This window comes from Conger conger, chromosome 2, assembly GCF_963514075.1.
Source record: "Conger conger chromosome 2, fConCon1.1, whole genome shotgun sequence".
NCBI lineage: Eukaryota > Metazoa > Chordata > Actinopteri > Anguilliformes > Congridae > Conger > Conger conger.
Window position 1 is genome coordinate 88504789 of NC_083761.1, and position 17833 is coordinate 88522621.

At 45.5% G+C, this 17833-nt stretch overlaps 1 protein-coding gene across 5 annotated transcripts in view; it reads right to left on the bottom strand.

The window, feature by feature from the left end:
• Positions 1-2715: 2715 nt before the first annotated feature.
• The window catches only part of LOC133122723 (deleted in malignant brain tumors 1 protein-like), a 32150-nt gene continuing 17032 nt past the window's right edge, over positions 2716-17833 (bottom strand). For 3 of the 5 annotated variants that reach the window (XM_061232855.1, XM_061232852.1, XM_061232853.1), the window contains 9 exons: positions 17377-17682; positions 13958-14266; positions 13314-13619; positions 11794-12108; positions 9243-9557; positions 6017-6331; positions 5367-5681; positions 3340-3405; positions 2716-3026 (listed from right to left, as the gene is read on the bottom strand). In XM_061232855.1, coding sequence (XP_061088839.1) covers positions 3383-3405; positions 5367-5681; positions 6017-6331; positions 9243-9557; positions 11794-12108; positions 13314-13619; positions 13958-14266; positions 17377-17682 — 2204 coding nt within the window. In that variant the 3' untranslated portion in view covers positions 2716-3026; positions 3340-3382. The remainder of the gene's footprint in view (positions 3027-3339; positions 3406-5366; positions 5682-6016; positions 6332-9242; positions 9558-11793; positions 12109-13313; positions 13620-13957; positions 14267-17376; positions 17683-17833) is intronic. The other 2 variants (XM_061232854.1, XM_061232856.1) reach the window with 2 other exon arrangements.

Genomic DNA, 17833 nt, shown 5'->3' on the forward strand with positions numbered 1-17833 from the left:
CACACAGAAGTGGTATCAAAACATGACACTCGTACCACTTCAGGTAAGTAAATATCCAAATACATAATGATTAACAATGAGACGTAATCCATGCTTTCATTCACTTCCATAAGCTGTAAACTTATTTTAACCAATGTACATGGACATTTCCATAGGATAACAAAACTTTAAAAATGACAATGTCTTTTTCACCTTTAATCAGTAGTCACGGTAAGACATATTAATAAACTTTTCTTTTCCCATTTTATGTAGTGACACAGTTCAGTATAATATAATTAATGTGCTTAACTCCCTCCTTTTAAGTTACAGTTAAGTTTCACGTAACAATAACCATAAATCATACACACACAGGGCAACAATAGAGCATTTAAATGAATTACTCTTCAGTGTGATTAATGCACTAGTTTAGACCCTTGAGATTGCTGCAAACTGCGACATACTCTTAATAAATTAATTACTGATCCTACTGATTATCAACACTCTTATTTTGGTTGTTGAGATCTCATTTCAACACGCAACACATAGTATTTTTTTAATAACACTGTCATGAACTCGGTATAACTTGTATATGAACTCACTGTTCAGCAGCCGCTCTTACTATTAACCAACTCGCGTGGCGTCCGCCATTTTGTGAACTGTTCAATGTGTGCTACGTATTTGATTAGTCTTCCAATTTACTTGTTAACAGAAATGTTAAACCGATTAATTGCACCAATAACGTTATTCCAAACGTAAACTTCATAGGATTCAAACTGAATACTGAAAATACATCACTCAATTTAGAATAATGTTTGTTATCGTTCACAATATGTCCCTATATGTGACTCACGTTAACGGTGCATATTAGCGCAGACCAACGTTAGCTATGTGGTTAGCTAGTAGTGGCTATCTCTGTCGACGAGGACTGGATAGCGCTTGTTAAAGCACATTTCTTGACACAGTACACGAACCAAATCAAAACCTTTATTATAACTAGATGCTAGATATTGTTATCTTTTCAAAATCTAATCAACCTGAAGTGTATAATAAGAGACACGACAGGTGATGAAGTTGTTTAGTGTAAAATCCACAAAGGAAACGCAGAATGTATTGATCACGAGCAGGAAGGTAGGTTTCTAGCGGTCTGGAAGGTAATTTCCATGGAATAAAAGGTTATTAATAGTTTAGATTCAGTAGCTATGATACTGGAGAGTATTCAAAATGAAAAATATAGGGTGTGCTTAATTTTCAATCCTGCCAACCTGTGTCTGTGTTCACGTCTGCCCAGTACCTTGCTTGTCTGCCTGTATTTGCCTTTCAAAAAAGTGTTCTGGGTGCTTGTTTACTGTAGGCCTATCTGAAAAGCATGTGGCCAAAAGATACAAGAGGAGACATGTATTATTATTATTATTATTATGATGATGATGTACTTGAAGTTAATGAAAAGGGCTCCCACACTGGCTCACCGTTGTTTAATCAATGGCAGAAAAAGCGAACAAAAAGCCAATCTGCATACAGCAATGCAGAATCTAGTGTTGGTACTACTGACCCCTCAGCAGTGCAGAATCTAGTGTTGGTACTACTGACCCCTCAGCAGTGCAGAATCTAGTGTTGGTACAACTGACCCCTCAGCAGTGCAGAATCTAGTGTTGGTACTACTGACCCCTCAGCAGTGTGTCTTTGGTGTTGTGCAAATTCACAGATCCCATTAATCACAAGTCTTCCATTCTGGAAATGTTTTTATTATTTTACTTTTTGTTTTTGTTTAACCAGCCACAGTGTCTGGTGGATGAAAAACTTTTTACCAGACCAGACCTTTGTTTCTGCAGGAAAATCACAGACCACAATCTCTCGCACTAGCCGTTAATATCCTCCACTTCATCATTAAGACTCTGTTCCTTTTTCAACCTCGCTTCAGTCAGGACCATTATAGTCAAAGTAAGAATCTTTATAACAATCTGAGAAGGCAACACAGTCGTTCAGCAGTGTGGCTCTGTTCTGGAAGACCTCCTGGCATGGACAGAGAAGACCAGGAGCAGGCACCCCCAGCGGGTACACACAGAACAGATCCGGCAGCACAGGACACCGTTATTTGTATGGGATCGGTTGACAGCATATCTTTGGATGTAGAAGGAAGCCGGAAGAAACCCACGCAGACATGGGGAGAACATGCAAACTCCACACAGAAAGGGTCAGTTTGGATTCAAATCCGGGACGTTTTTGCTGTGGGCTGAAAGTGCTCAGGAAAGTCAGGAGTCACACTAGCCTCCCCTGCCCCCCCCCACCACAGGTACCGGAATCCACCCACCACAAACAGCCAGGACACAGGGATAAGGTAAGCAGCGTCTTTAATTATTAAAACCGCTCATGACAGGGCAGCCACCCCGCTCTGACCCCCCCTCCCGTCTCCATCACCCCCCTGCTCGTGTGGTGGCCCCACCCACCGAATAACCCCAGGCCACATGGGAATCAACGCACCAGGGAGAGGGGGTTCACACACATACACACACACACACACACACACACACACATTCATACACATGCACTCACACACACACACACGCATACAAACAAAAATATGAGTCCTTGTAATACGTAGCTAGCCAACTAGCTACTCCTTTATTTTTCTCCGGACAAAAATACACCCAAAATATTACCCAGATTATGTCTATACTTACAACTAACAGTAACCCTGACACTGGAGGCTACCAACAGGATTTGTTTCCATGAGGGCAAACCCCCCCCCAACATATTTTAATGAACAAAAATGTATATTTTCAGCACCTTTTTATACTCAATACTTGTAGATATTTGGATTCAATATAGTGAATTATACAGCCTTTGGGAGACAGTATTTTATAAAAATATAATTAGCAAAAATGCTGTCGGGTTTATATTGAAGTTTATATTGAAAGATATATGTTCAATTAAAATATTTAAAATATAATACTTTTTTAGGATAGATGAAATGGAAGTGGGAGATTGAGAGTGAACAGAGACAGGACATCCCATTTAATGAGCAGCACACAGATCAAACACCAGTCTGCCTGTGGAGAGAGAGATGAGGAACGCTTGTTGCTATACATTGCTCTTGTGTTGAACATCACTGGATATAAGCATCTGCTACAGTAAGTGTACTGTAATGCATCTGCTACAGTAAGTGTCCTGTAATTAATCTGCTACAGTAAGTGTACTGTAATTAATCTGCTACAGTAAGTGTCCTGTAATTAATCTGCTACAGTAAGTGAGTGCAGTGTACTGTAATGTATCTGCTACAGTAAGTGTACTGTAATTAATCTGCTACAGTAAGTGCAGTATACTGTAGTGCACTGTGAACATGTGGGCGTGGCTGACACTCACCTGCAGTGATGGAGTCGCTGCTCTGATGTCACACTTCTCCCCCTCAGGCTCCAGGTGGGGGCGGGGCTGTGAAGACGGACAGACTGTGTCAAAATGCTAACTCCTAGAGCAGGGGCGTGTCACAGCGCTAACTCCTAGCTCAGGGGCGTGTCACAGTGCTAACTCCTAGCGCAGGGGCGTGTCACAGTGCTAACTCCTAGCTCAGGGGTGTGTCACAGTGCTAACTCCTAGCACAGGGGTGTGTCACAGTGCTAACTCCTAGCACAGGGGTGTGTCACAGTGCTAACTCCTAGCGCAGGGGCGTGTCACAGTGCTAACTCCTAGCGCAGGGGCGTGTCACAGTGCTAACTCCTAGCTCAGGGGCGTGTCACAATGCTAACTCCTAGCTCAGGGGCGTGTCACAGTGCTAACTCCTAGCGCAGGGGCGTGTCACAGCGCTAACTCCTAGCGCAGGGGTGTGTCACAGTGCTAACTCCTAGTGCAGGGGCGTGTCACAGTGCTAACTCCTAGCGCAGGGGCATGTCACAGTGCTAACTCCTAGCGCAGGGGCGTGTCACAGTGCTAACTCCTAGCGCAGGGGCGTGTCACAGCGCTAACTCCTAGCGCAGGGGTGTGTCACAGTGCTAACTCCTAGCACAGGGGCGTGTCACAGTGCTAACTCCTAGCGCAGGGGCGTGTCACAGTGCTAACTCCAAGCACAGGGGCGTGTCACAGTGCTAACTCCTACACACGATACACAAGATCCCTTGGCCCTGTTATCTCTGCTCATGGCATCTCATATCATTGTTATGCCGATGACACCCAACTCTTTCTCTCCTTCCGCCCATCAGACACACAGGTCTCTACCCGTATCTCCGCCTGCCTGAGAGACATCCAGAGCTGGATGGGCAACCACCATCTAAAGCTCAACCCAGGTAAAACAGAGGTAATCTTCATCCCTTCTCTAACCTCTCCCTTCTCCGATTTCTCCATCTCACAAGGGGATACCACAGTGACCTCATCCCCTAGTGCAAGAAACCTTGGAGGGGTGATGGACAACAGGCTGTCCTTCTCCGAGAACATCGCTACGGTGCCCTGGGCATGCAGGTTCTTCCTGTACGGAGAATCCAACCCTTTCTCACCACCTACTCCACTCAGCTCCTTGTCCAAGCAATGGTCCTTTCCTGCCTGGACTATTGCAATTCTCTGCTGGCTGGCCTTCCAGCATCTGCCATCAGACCCCTACAACTGATCCAGAATGCTGCAGCCCGTCTGGTATTCAGTGTTCCCAGACATTCACGTCACCCCCCTGCTCAGCAACCTCCACTGGCTGCCTGTTATGGCTCGCATCAAATGTAAAACCTTGGTGCTCGCATACCAGGCAGTTAAGGGATCATCCATCCATCCATCCATCCATCCATTACCTTAACCCGCTTATCCTGAACAGGGTCGCAGGGGGGCTGGAGCCTATCCCAGCATACATTGGGCGAAAGGCAGGAATACACCCAGGACAGGTTGCCAGTCCATCGCAGTGCACACACACCATTTACTCACACATTCATACCTATGGGCAATTTAGACTCTCCAATCAGCCTAACCTGCATGTCTCTGGACTGTGGGAGGAAACCAGAGTACCCGGAGGAAACCCACGCAGACACGGGGAGAACATGCAAACTCCGCACAGAGAGGCCCCGGCCGACGGGGATTCAAACCCAGGACCTCCTTGCTGTGAGGCGGCAGTGCTACCCACTGCACCATCCGTGCCGCCAGTTAAGGGATCAGCCCCTGTATATATTCAATCCCTTATCAAGACCTATACACCAGCAAGAGCCCTCCGTTCTGCCACTTCGTGCCTTTTAGTCATCAAGGGTCTGAGGTAAGGGACTTCACATGTGAATTGTGTGATGTCTTATTTCCTCTGTCATCAATCAGAAAAGGCAGAAAAGGGCAAGGTGTGTCCAAACTTTTGATTGGTACTGTATGTTCTATAAAGGGGCTATATTCACCCAGCACCACAGAAACTCTCACAGTGCACAGAAGACTCTTACCAGAACACATCAGGCCCACATCATTTCCATGGGAGCAGGGTTGGTTCTGTGAGGGTGCTGTGGGGCAGAAGTAAATCTGAGATTCGTTGCCTCTACACTGAATCTCCTCTGCCCACACCTGGCCCTGGCCCTGGCCGAATGCAGCTGCCCCGCGCAGCTCTTTAGGAGCCCCACAGCCCAGCTCCCTGCACACAACCTCTGCGTCCTGCTGGTCAAAGTCAGCATCACACACCGTGCCCCAGGAAGTCCCATGATGCACCTCTACTCTCCCAGAGCACAGGTCAGTCCCGCCCACCAGCCTGACCTTTCGATGGGCTGCAGTGAAACAGAGAATAAAAAGAATCATCAGAATGACCGGCACCTTATTCCAGAAACAACATTCAGCACAGCTGTGTGAACACAGGCCTGCACAGCTATTATAAATGGAGTACAGCAGTGTGAGATGAGCCAAGCCATCATAGTATTGTCATACCATCAGGCACCCTGCTCCTGCTGAAGCTAAGCAGGTGTGGGCTTGGTCAGTTCTTGGATGGGAGACCTCCTGGGAAACCTAAGTTGCTGCTGGAAGTGTTGTTGGTGGGCCAGTAGTGGGCAATCCACCCTCTCGTCAATTTCCCCCAATGTCCCCATCACTGTGCTGGGAGTCCTACCTGAGCAGATCACTCCAGCGTCCTTTCCATGATCACAGTTATGTTTACCCCATCCTGCTGACCCACACTGCTTCAGTGAGGATTCTGATCCACTGCAGTACACAGCACCCATCCATATTCTCCCAGACCGTGGTCCAAAGTGACCCTCTCTTAGTGCATCTACAGCATCTCCACAGCCCAGCTGTCTGCACACCACCCCAGCATCACTCATGTCCCACCAATCACCACACACTGTCCCCCACTCTCCCCGATGGTAAACCTCCACTCTCCCAGCACAGGGGCTGCCACCATTCACCAGCCTCACATCCTCCCTGCCTGAGAGAGAGAGAGAGAGAGAGAGAGAGAGAATGATCATGAGACAGAGAGAATGATCATGTTTTAACACTGATGAGAGGTCTTTAATACAGTTTAGCCAGGTGTACAATGGCTGTTTACCCCCAAGTTGTCACTGTGGATTTAAAGGATATGACCCCAGCAGTGTCTGCAGGAACACAGGGACACCACTAGGGTGCGCTCTATCTCCCTTGTTTTGTGCACTGGACACCAGTGATATGAGCTCTGCCAGTGAGGCCTGTCACATGACTGATTAAGCAGATGACACTCCTGTGACAGCGCTCATCTCTCAGGGAGAAGAAGCCCCTACAGACTGCAGGGACAGACGTTGGCCACAAGGGGGAGAAAAACCTTTTACTTTCTCGATCCAAGAACTACTTTACTGCCCATAAGAATGCTGCCTGAGACACGCACAATCTCAAATGGAGCACAGACACAAAGTATTGCATCCTCAAAAGGGAATCAGCATTACCAGTGTGGTAAAGGTGCTGGTGTAAGTAGAGGTTGAACAAATATAAAGTCTTAACTGAGTCTGGCATTTTAAAAGATTTCCACATGGAGTTTGCACAGGCGTGCACTGATGCACTCATTTATGGAAAGTTTTTTTATATACGTTTTATCACTTGTACACTCCAACATGTGTAATATATCCTTAATGTGCTACCATAATGTCATTCAACAGTTCCAGAAAGATCAAAAATGATCTACCATTACCTGTAAGTGCTGTTAGTCAGAAGACGTTTGATCGAGGCTAAGCTATCAGCAAGAAGCCCCCGTAAAGCACCATTGTTGAAAAAAGGCACTTGCAGAATCAGTAAAAATTTGCCAAGGAACACATCGATTGGCCCAAAGAGAAATGACGTAACATTCTGTGGACTGATGAGAGTAAAATTGTTCTTTTCGGGTCTAGTGGTCGTCGACAGTACGTCAGACGACCCCCGGGTACTGCATTCAAGCCATAGTACACTGTGGAGGCAGTGAAGCATGGTGCCGCAAAAATCATGGTCAGGGGATGTTTTTCACACTACGGTGTTGGGCCTACTTATCGGATACCAGGGATAATGGATCAGTTTGAATACATCAAAATACTTGAAGAGATTATGTTGCCGTATGGAAATGCCCCTGAAATGGGTGTTTCAACAAAACAACGACCTCAAACACATGAATAAGCAAGCAACATCTTGATTCCAGACAAAAAAGATTGAGGTAATGGAGTGGTCAGGTCAATCTCCCAACCTCAACCCCTTGGAAAACATGTGGGGTGACGTTAAAATTCACAGGAACTGTGGAATGTAGTTTTTTCATCCTAGGCTGAAATAACTGTTTCTAGGTGCCACAATGGTTATGCAACTAAATATAAGTTCAGTAATTTAAAGTGAAGTTAAATGTTGAAAAATGTCTTCAGTTTAGACAGCAACCGTTTGAGTTTGAAGAGAAAAATGTCGACACTGATTATTATTCCTTTCCTTTCTTCCTGTAAAAGAATAATGCAGACTTGATAAAAGTTATTCATGATTTTATTTGGAATTGAACGTGTAATGTTTCCATTACATTTGAAATATGGAACTAAAGGCTATTAAAAAATATTTGCACTTTATTCACTTTTCTTAATGCACTGCTATTCATTTGAACACAACTGTAAGTAGATCCAGTTCACCTGTTCTCCATTACCCAAGCCTTGTGCAATCAGTGATTATCGACTGTACGAGGGAGACATGAATGTGACAGGGCCGCCCTCTTGTGGCTCTAAGAGCTAATGTCCAACTAAGCAGGGCAACCCAGGACACAAACACGTCGATTCATTGTCCCTTTATATTCATCAGACATCTAAAGTCTTCTTCTCAATGTCTGGGAGTCAAACCTTGAGCTGCTTGCCCAGGAGAGGAAATAAGCTGGTAGAATCTCCTGAAAATATAAGTGGTAACAGTATGCAGTGGCACCCAGCCATCATGGTCCGCCAGCTGACGTATGAAAATGAATTTAGTTCATAACCTCACAACCTACCTCCTGTAACGTTACCGAATGCTAGCCATCTACCTGCTTAATGGTTCACCACCGAAGCTAATCTCTCGCAAACCCAGCTCACCACTGTAGCCAATCCACACACATCTCCTCATGCCCCATTTCTACTTGACCATAGTGCGTATGAGTTCAGTGTAATGGATCATAGAATGTATGAGTGCAGTGTAATGGACCATAGAGCGTATAAGTTCAGTGTAATGGATCATAGAGTGTATGAGTTCAGTGAAATGTACCATAGAGCGTATGAGTTCAGTGTAATGGACCAAAGAGCGTATGAGTTCAGTGTATTGGACCATAGAGCGTATGAGTTCAGTGTATTGGACCATAGAGCGTATGAGTTCAGTGTATTGGACCATAGAGCGTTTGAGTTCAGTGTATTGGACCATAGAGCGTATGAGTTCAGTGTATTGGACCATAGAGCGTATGAGTTCAGTGTAATGGACTCATGCTTTTCAGGTACAGCACAGAAATAAAAAGGGCCAAGCAAGGTATTGGGCAGAAGTGAGCACAGACACAGCCTGCCAGTGTATCATAGTCATGACAGAGCATGTTTGTCTTATAATATTTACATGGTTAAAATCCTGCATAGTACGTTTAAAAAAAAAAAGTATACTATGTATATGTTTTTACTTCATGAGAAGTAAGAACAGTTCCGCCCTGAATAGAGGAAATGAGGATGTTGAGATGGTTCTACGTCCATATCTGGGAGATCATCCAAACTCCACACTTGATTAAACTCACACACACTGGCGTGTAACATTTCACAGTATAATTAATAAAGACCTTGTTAAATATAAACTCATATGGCCTATTAATGGGCTATATTCACCCAGCATCACAGAAACTCTCACAGTGCACAGAAGACTCTTACCAGAACACACCAGGCCCACATCGTTTCCATGGGAGCAGGGTTGATTCTGTGAGGGTGCTGTGGGGCAGAAGTTAATCTGAGATTCGTTGCCTCTACACTGAATCTCCTCTGCCCACACCTGGCCCTCGCCCTGGCCGAATGCAGCTGCCCTGCGCAGCTCTTTAGGAGCCCCACAGCCCAGCTCCCTGCACACAACCTCTGCGTCCTGCTGGTCAAAGTCAGCATCACACACTGTGCCCCAGGAACTCCCATGATGCACCTCTACTCTCCCAGAGCACAGGTCAGTCCCGCCCACCAGCCTGACCTTTCGATGGGCTGCAGTGAAACAGAGAATAAAGAGAGAATCATCAGAATGACCGGCACCTTATTCCAGAGACAACATTCAGCACAGCTGTGTGAACACAGGACTGCACAGCTATTATACATGGTTTACAGCAGTGTGAGATGAGCCAAGCCATCATTGTTGTCACGTTTCATGTTTGTCATGTCATGTTTTATGTTTACTTATTGTCTTGGTTATGTTATTGTCATGTTACATTACATTACATTATTGGCATTTGGCAGATGCTCTTATCCAGAGCGATGTACAACAAAGTGCATACCCATTACCAGGGGTATATGCGTGAAAGACCCTAGAGGGAAGTACAATTTCAATTGCTACCCGTACAACAAAGATAAGGACAGGGCCTATTTTTTTTTTTTGTTTTTTTTTTTTAATCAACAAATAAACAAACAAACAACAAAGCAAAAGTGACCAAACTTAACTATCCAAATACTGCTTACCTAGCCAACTAAAAATACCGAAACACTACGTAAATCACAAGGACAAGAATTTAAGTTCACAGGGAGGTAGGGAGGGATGGGGAGAGGTGCTGCTTGAAGAGGTGCGTCTTCAGTTTGCGCTTGAAGGTGGGGAGAGATTCTACAGTTCTGACCTCAACGGGGAGTTCGTTCCACCACCATGGAGCCAGAACAGACAGTAGTCGTGAGAGTGAGGTGGAGGTTCGGAGAGGGGGAGGTGCCAAGCGGCCTGTGGAGGCTGAACGAAGAGGTCTGGCAGGGGTGTAGGGTCTGATGATTTTTTGTAGGTAAGCTGGAGAAGACCCCTTAACTGCTTGGAAGGCGAGCACCAATGTTTTGAATTTGATGCGAGCCATGACAGGCAGCCAGTGGAGGGAAGTAAGGGGTGACGTGTGAGTATTTGAGAAGGTTGAAGACCAGACGAGCTGCTGCATTCTGGATAAGTTGGAGGGGTCTGATGGCAGACGCTGGGAGGCCAGCCAAGAGGGAATTGCAGTAGTCCAGGCGGGCAGAACCATCGCTTGGACCAGGAGCTGGGTCGAGTAGGGGGTGAGAAAGGGGCGGATTCTCCGTATGTTGTATAGGAAGAACCTGCATGACCGGGTCACCGCCGCAATGTTCTCGGAAAGGGACAGTCTGCTGTCCATCACCACGCTGAGGTTCCTTGCACTGGGTGATGGCGTGAGTGTGGTATCTCTGAGGGAAATGGAGAGATCCAGGTGGGGAGAGGTATTACCAGGGATGAATATCATTTCAGTCTTGCCTGGGTTGAGCTTTAGATAGTGGTTGTCCATCCAGCTCTGGATGTCACTCAGGCAAGCAGAGATATGGGCAGAAACCTGTGTATCAGATGGTGGGAACGAGATGAAGAGTTGGGTATCATCCGCATAGCAGTGGTAGGATAGCCCATGTGCAGTGATCACAGGCCAAGGGAACGAGTGTAAAGAGAAAAAGGAAGCGGGCCTAGGACTGAGCCCTGGGGAACTCCTGTGGCAAGAGGCCGAGGTGTTGATACCGTACCAGCCCAGGCAACCTGGAAGGAGCGACCAAAGAGGTAGGACTCAATCCAGTCCAGGGCTGTGCCACAGATGCCCGTTGCTGACAGGGCAGACAGGAGGATGGAGTGATCCACAGTATATCATGTCACGTATAATGTAAGTCTAGTATCACCACGTTTTTATGTTTCATGTCATGTTATGTTTCATGTTTAGTTGTTGTTACGATTTAATTGTTAGTCTTGCCATGTCATGTTATTTAGTTTATTGTCATATTTCGCAAACTTGTTATGTCACAATTTATGTTTCATGTTACGTTGTACTGGTCATTGATTAGCATACACTTTTTCATGTCTTTCTGCAAATCTTGCATGTTTACTGATTACGAGACTGCCTTCTCCCTCGGTACTGCGCTTTGGTTTTTTGGCTGGATATTACGTGTACGAACAATGCTTGTTTTTTGACTACGTTCTCTGGATTTCCCTGAATAAAGCCCTGACGGGACTTAACTACATCATTGTTTCTGAGTCGTGCATTTTGGGTCCAAACCCCCCACGTCTCAATGGTATTGCCATACCATCATGCACCCTGTTCCTGCTGAAGCTAAGCAGGTGTGGGCTTGGTCAGTACTTGGATGGGAGACCTCCTGGGAAACCTAAGTTGCTGCTGGAAGTGTTGTTGGTGGGCCAGTAGTGGGCAATCCACCCTCTCGTCAATTTCCCCCAATGTCCCCATCACTGTGCTGGGAGTCCTACCTGAGCAGATCACTCCAGCGTCCTTTCCATGATCACAGTTATGTTTACCCCATCCTGCTGACCCACACTGCTTCAGTGAGGATTCTGATCCACTGCAGGACACATGAGCCATCCATATTCTCCCAGACCCTGGTCCAAAGTGACCATCTCTTAGTGCATCTACAGCATCTCCACAGCCCAGCTGTCTGCACACCACTCCAGCATCACTCATGTCCCACCGATAATCACACACTGTCCCCCACTCTCCCCGATGGTAAACCTCCACTCTCCCAGCACAGGGGCTGCCACCATTCACCAGCCTCACATCCTCCCTGCCTGAGAGAGAGAGAGAAAAAGAGAGAGAGAGAGAATGATCATGAAACGGAGAGAGAATGATCATGTTTTAACACTGATGAGAGGTCTTTAATACAGTTTAGCCAGGTGTACAATGGCTGTTTACCCCCAAGTTGTCACTGTGGATTTAAAGGATATGACCCCAGCAGTGTCTGCAGGAACACAGGGACACCACTAGGGTGCGCTCTATCTGCCTTGCTTTGTGCACTGGACACCAGTGATATCATCTCTAGCAGTGAGGACTGTCACATGACTGATTAAACAGATGACACTCCTGTGACAGCGCTCATCTCTCAGGGAGAAGAAGCCCCTACAGACTGCAGGGACACACGTTGGCCACAAGGGGGAGAAAAACCTTTTACTTTCTCGACCCAAGAACTACTTTACTGCCCATAAGAATGCTGCCTGAGACACGCACAATCTCAAATGGAGCACAGACACAAAGTATTGCATCCTCAAAAGGGAATCAGCATTACCAGTGTGGTAAAGGTGCTGGTGTAAGTAGAGGTTGAACAAATATAAACTGAGTCTTAACTGAGTCTGGCATTTTAAAAGATTTCCACATGAAGTTTGCACAGGCGTGCACTGATGCACTCATTTATGGAAAGTTTTTTTATATACGTTTTATCACTTGTACACTCCAACATGTGTAATATATCCTTAATGTGCTGCCATAATGTCATTCATCAGTTCCAGAAAGATCAAAAATGATCTACAATTACCTGTAAGTGCTGTTAGTCAGAAGACGTTTGATCGAAGCTAAGCTATCAGCAAGAAGCCCCCGTAAAGCACTATTGTTCAGTTTATATAGCAACCGTTTGAGTTTGAAGAGAAAAATGTTGACACTGCCATTTTTTTGACAGATTATTATTCCTTTCCTTTTTTCCTGTAAAAGAATAACGCAGACTTGATAAAAGTTGTTAATGCTTTGATTTTGAATTGAACATGTAATGTTTCCACTTCATTTGAAATATGGAACTAAAGGCTATTAAAAAATATTTGCACTTTATTCACTTTTCTTAACGCACTGCTATTAATTTGAACACAACTGTATGTAGATCCAGTTCACCTGTTCTCCATTACCCAATCTTCATGCAATCAGTGATTATCGACTGTACGAGGGCCTATAAATGGGCTATATTCACCCAGCATCACAGAAACTCTCACAGTGCCCAGAAGACTCTTACCAGAACACACCAGGCCCACATCGTTTCCATGGGAGCAGGGTTGATTCTGTGAGGGCGCTGTGGGGCAGAAGTTAATCTGCGATTCGTTGCCTCTACACTGAATCTCCTCTGCCCACACCTGGCCCTCACCCTGGCCGAATGCAGCTGCCCCGCGCAGCTCTTTAGGAGCCCCACAGTCCAGCTCCCTGCACACAACCTCTGCGTCCTGCTGGTCAAAGTCAGCATCACACACCGTGCCCCAGGAGCTCCCATGATGCACCACTACTCTCCCAGAGCACAGGTCAGTCCCGCCCACCAGCCTGACCTCTGCAGTTCAAGAGAGAATAAAGAGAGAATCATCAGAAATGACCGGCACCTTATTCCAGAGACAACATTCAGCACAGCTGTCTGAACACAGGCCTGCACAGCTATTATACATGGAGTACAGCAGTGTGAGATGAGCCAAGCCATCATGGTATTGCCATAGCATCATGCACCCTGCTCCTGCTGAAGCTAAGCAGGTGTGGGCTTGGCCAGTACTTGGATGGGAGACCTCCTAGAAAACCTAAGTTGCTGCTGGAAGTGTTGCTGGTGGGCCAGTAGTGGGCAATCCACCCTCTCATCAATTACCCCCAATGTCCCCATCACTGTGCTGGGAGTCCTACCTGAGCAGATCACTCCAGCGTCCTTTCCATGATCACAGTTATGTTTACCCCATCCTGGTGACCCACACTGCTTCAGTGAGGATTCTGATCCACTGCAGGACACATGAGCCATCCATATTCTCCCAGACCCTGGTCCAAAGTGACCATCTCTTAGTGCATCTACAGCATCTCCACAGCCCAGCTGTCTGCACACCACTCCAGCATCACTCATGTCCCAGTCATAATCACACACTGTCCCCCACTCTCCCCGATGGTAAACCTCCACTCTCCCAGCACAGGGGCTGCCACCATTCACCAGCCTTATACTGTCTGAGAGAGAGAGAGAGAGAAAGAGAGAGAGAAAATGATCATGAGACAGAGAGAATGATCATGTTTTAACACTGATGAGAGGTCTTTAATACAGTTTAGCTAGGTGTACAATGGCTGTTTACCCCTAAGTTGTCACTGTGGATTTAAAGGATATGGCAGTAGTGTCTGCAGGAACACAGGGACACCACTAGGGTGCGCTCTATCTCCCTTGTTTTGTGCACTGGACACCAGTGATATGATCTCTGCAAGTGAGGACTGTCACATGACTGATTAAGCAGATGACACTCCTGTGACAGCGCTCATCTCTCAGGGAGAAGAAGCCCCTACAGACTGCAGGGACACACATTGGCCACAAGGGGGAGAAAAAACTTTTACTTTCTCGACCCAAGAACTGCTTTACTGCCCATAAGAATGCCCATAAGAATCAGCAAGAAGCCCCTGTAAAGCACTATTGTTGAAAAAAGGCAAGTGCAGAATCAGTTAAAATTCGCCAAGGAACACATCGATTGGCCCAAAGAGAAATGGCGTAACATTCTGTGCACTGATGAGAGTAAAATTTTTCTTTTCGGGTCTAGTGGTCGTCGACAGTACGTCAGACGACCCCCGGGTACTGAATTCAAGCCATAGTACACTGTGGAGGCAGTGAAGCATGGTGCCGCAAAAATCATGGTCAGGGGATGTTTTTCACACTACGGTGTTGGGCCTACTTATCGGATACCAGGGATAATGGATCAGTTTGAATACATCAAAATACTTGAAGAGATTATGTTGCCGTATGGAAATGCACCTGAAATGGGTGTTTCAACAAAACAACGACCTCAAACACATGAATAAGCGAGCATCATCTTGATTCCAGACAAAAAATATTGAGGTAATGGAGTGGTCAGGTCAATCTCCCAACCTCAACCCCTTGGAAAACATGTGGGGTGACGTTAAAATTCACAGGAACTGTGGAATGTAGTTTTTTCATTCTGGGCTGAAATACCTGTTTCTAGATGCCAGAAGTTGGATGACTCGATGCAACGTAGATGCAAAGTAGTTATCAAAAACAATGGTTATGCAACTAAATATTAGTTTGGTAATTTAAATTGAAGTTAAATGTTGAAAAATGTCTTCAATTTATACAGCAACTGTTTGAGTTTAAAGAGAAAAATGTTGACATTGCCATTTTTTTTTTTTACAATTATTCCTTTCCTTTCTTCCTGTAAAAGAATAACACAGACTTGATCAAATTTGTTAATGATTTTATTTGGAATTGAACGTGTAATGTTTCCACTACATTTGAAATATGGAACTAAAGGCTATTAAAAAATATTTGCACTTTATTCACTTTTCTTAATGCACTGCTATTAATTTGAACACAACTGTAAGTAGATCCAGTTCACCTGTTCTCCATTACCCAAGCCTTGTGCAATCAGTGATTATCGACTGTACGAGGGAGACATGAATGTGACAGGGCCGCCCTCTTGTGGCTCTAAGAGCTAATGTCCAACTAAGCAGGGCAACCCAGGACACAAACACGTCGATTCATTGTCCCTTTATATTCATCAGACATCTAAAGTCTTCTTCTCAATGTCTGGGAGTCAAACCTTGAGCTGCTTGCCCAGGAGAGGAAATAAGTTGGTAGAATCTCCTGAAAATATAAGCAGTAACAGTGTACAGTGGGACCCAGCCATCATGGTCCGCCAGCTGACGTATGAAAATGAATTTAGTTCATAACCTCACAACCTACCTCCTGTAACGTTACCGAACGCTAGCCATCCACCTGCTTAATGGTTCACCACCAAAGCTAATCTCTCACAAACCCAGCTCACCACTGTAGCCAATCCACACACATCTCCTCCTGCCCCGTTCCTACTTGACCATAGTGCGTATGAGTTCAGTGTATTGCACCATAAAGTGTATGAGTTCAGTGTATTGGACCATAGAGCGTATGAGTTCAGTGTATTGGACAATAGAGCGTATGAGTTCAGAGTGTTGGAGTATAGAGTGTATATGTTCAGTGTATTGGACTCATGCTTTTCAGGTACAGCACAGAAATTACATTACATTACATTACATTATTGGCATTTGGCAGACGCTCTTATCCAGAGCGATGTACAGTTGATTAGACTAAGCAGGAGACAATCCTCCCCTGGAGCGATTCAGGGTTAAGGGCCTTGCTCAAGGACCCAACAGCTGTGCGGATCTTATTGTGGCTACACCGGGATTAGAACCACCAACCTTGGGTGTCCCAGTCCTTTACCTTAACCACTACACCACGGGCCTCCCAGAGCTGTAGAGCCATAGAGCTGTATGCATTCCATACAATCATTAAAGGTACTTCTAATGGTCAAGAGAGGAATTGCAGTGACAAACTCCTTCAAACCACAACACTGTTTATCCCTTCTGCTTCTTTGTAAACGCGCTGACGCTGAAACGCCATTGGCTGTGGCAATTAGAACCAATTTTCAACCAACGAGCTTCAATTATTGTTCAGCAATACAATGATTTGGTACAAAGTGTCAGGCCATCAACTGCAACTGTATACTTTGAAATCCAAATTTAAGGACTATAAACACAGGCAGAGGGTGAGTCAACATGTCAGTGAAACTTTTACATGACAGGAAGGGATTTACAATGGTCTTGTAACAATGTTTTAACGCAAAAATCTCACCTATTGTACCTTTAATTAATCTAGATTTTAAAAAAGAAAAAAGAAAAAAATAAATAAAAAGGGTCAAGCAAGGTATTGGGCAGAAGTGAGCACAGACACAGCCTGCCAGTGTACCAGAGTAATGACTGAGCATGTTTGTCTTATAATATTTACATGGTTAAAATCCTGCACAGTATGTTTAAAAAAAATAGTATACTATGTTTATGTTTTTACTTCATAAGAAGTAAGAACAGTTCTGCCCTGAATAGAGGAAATGAGGATGTAGAGATGGTTCTAAGTACATATCTGGGAGATCATCCAAATTCCACACTTGATTAAACTCACACACACTGGCGTGTAACATTTCACAGTATAATGAATAAAGACCTTGTTACATATAAACTCATGTGGCCTATTAAGGGGCTATATTCACCCAGCATCACAGAAACTCTCACAGTGCACAGAAGACTCTTACCAGAACACACCAGGCCCACATCGTTTCCATGGGAGCAGGATTGATTCTGTGAGGGTGCTGTGGGGCAGAAGTTAATCTGAGATTCATTGCCTCTACACTGAATCTCCTCTGCCCACACCTGGCCCTCGCCCTGGCCGAATGCAGCTGCCCCGCGCAGCTCTTTAGGAGCCCCACAGCCCAGCTCCCTGCACACAACCTCTGCGTCCTGCTGGTCAAAGTCAGCATCACACACCGCGCCCCAGGAGCTCCCATGATGCACCTCTACTCTCCCAGAGCACAGGTCAGTCCCGCCCACCAGCCTGACCCCTGCAGTTCAAGAGATAGTAAAGAGAGAATCATCAGAATGACCGGCACCTTATTCCAGAGACAACATTCAGCACAGCTGTGTGAACACAGGACTGCACAGCTATTATACATGGAGTACAGCAGTGTGAGATGAGCCAAGCCATCATGGTAT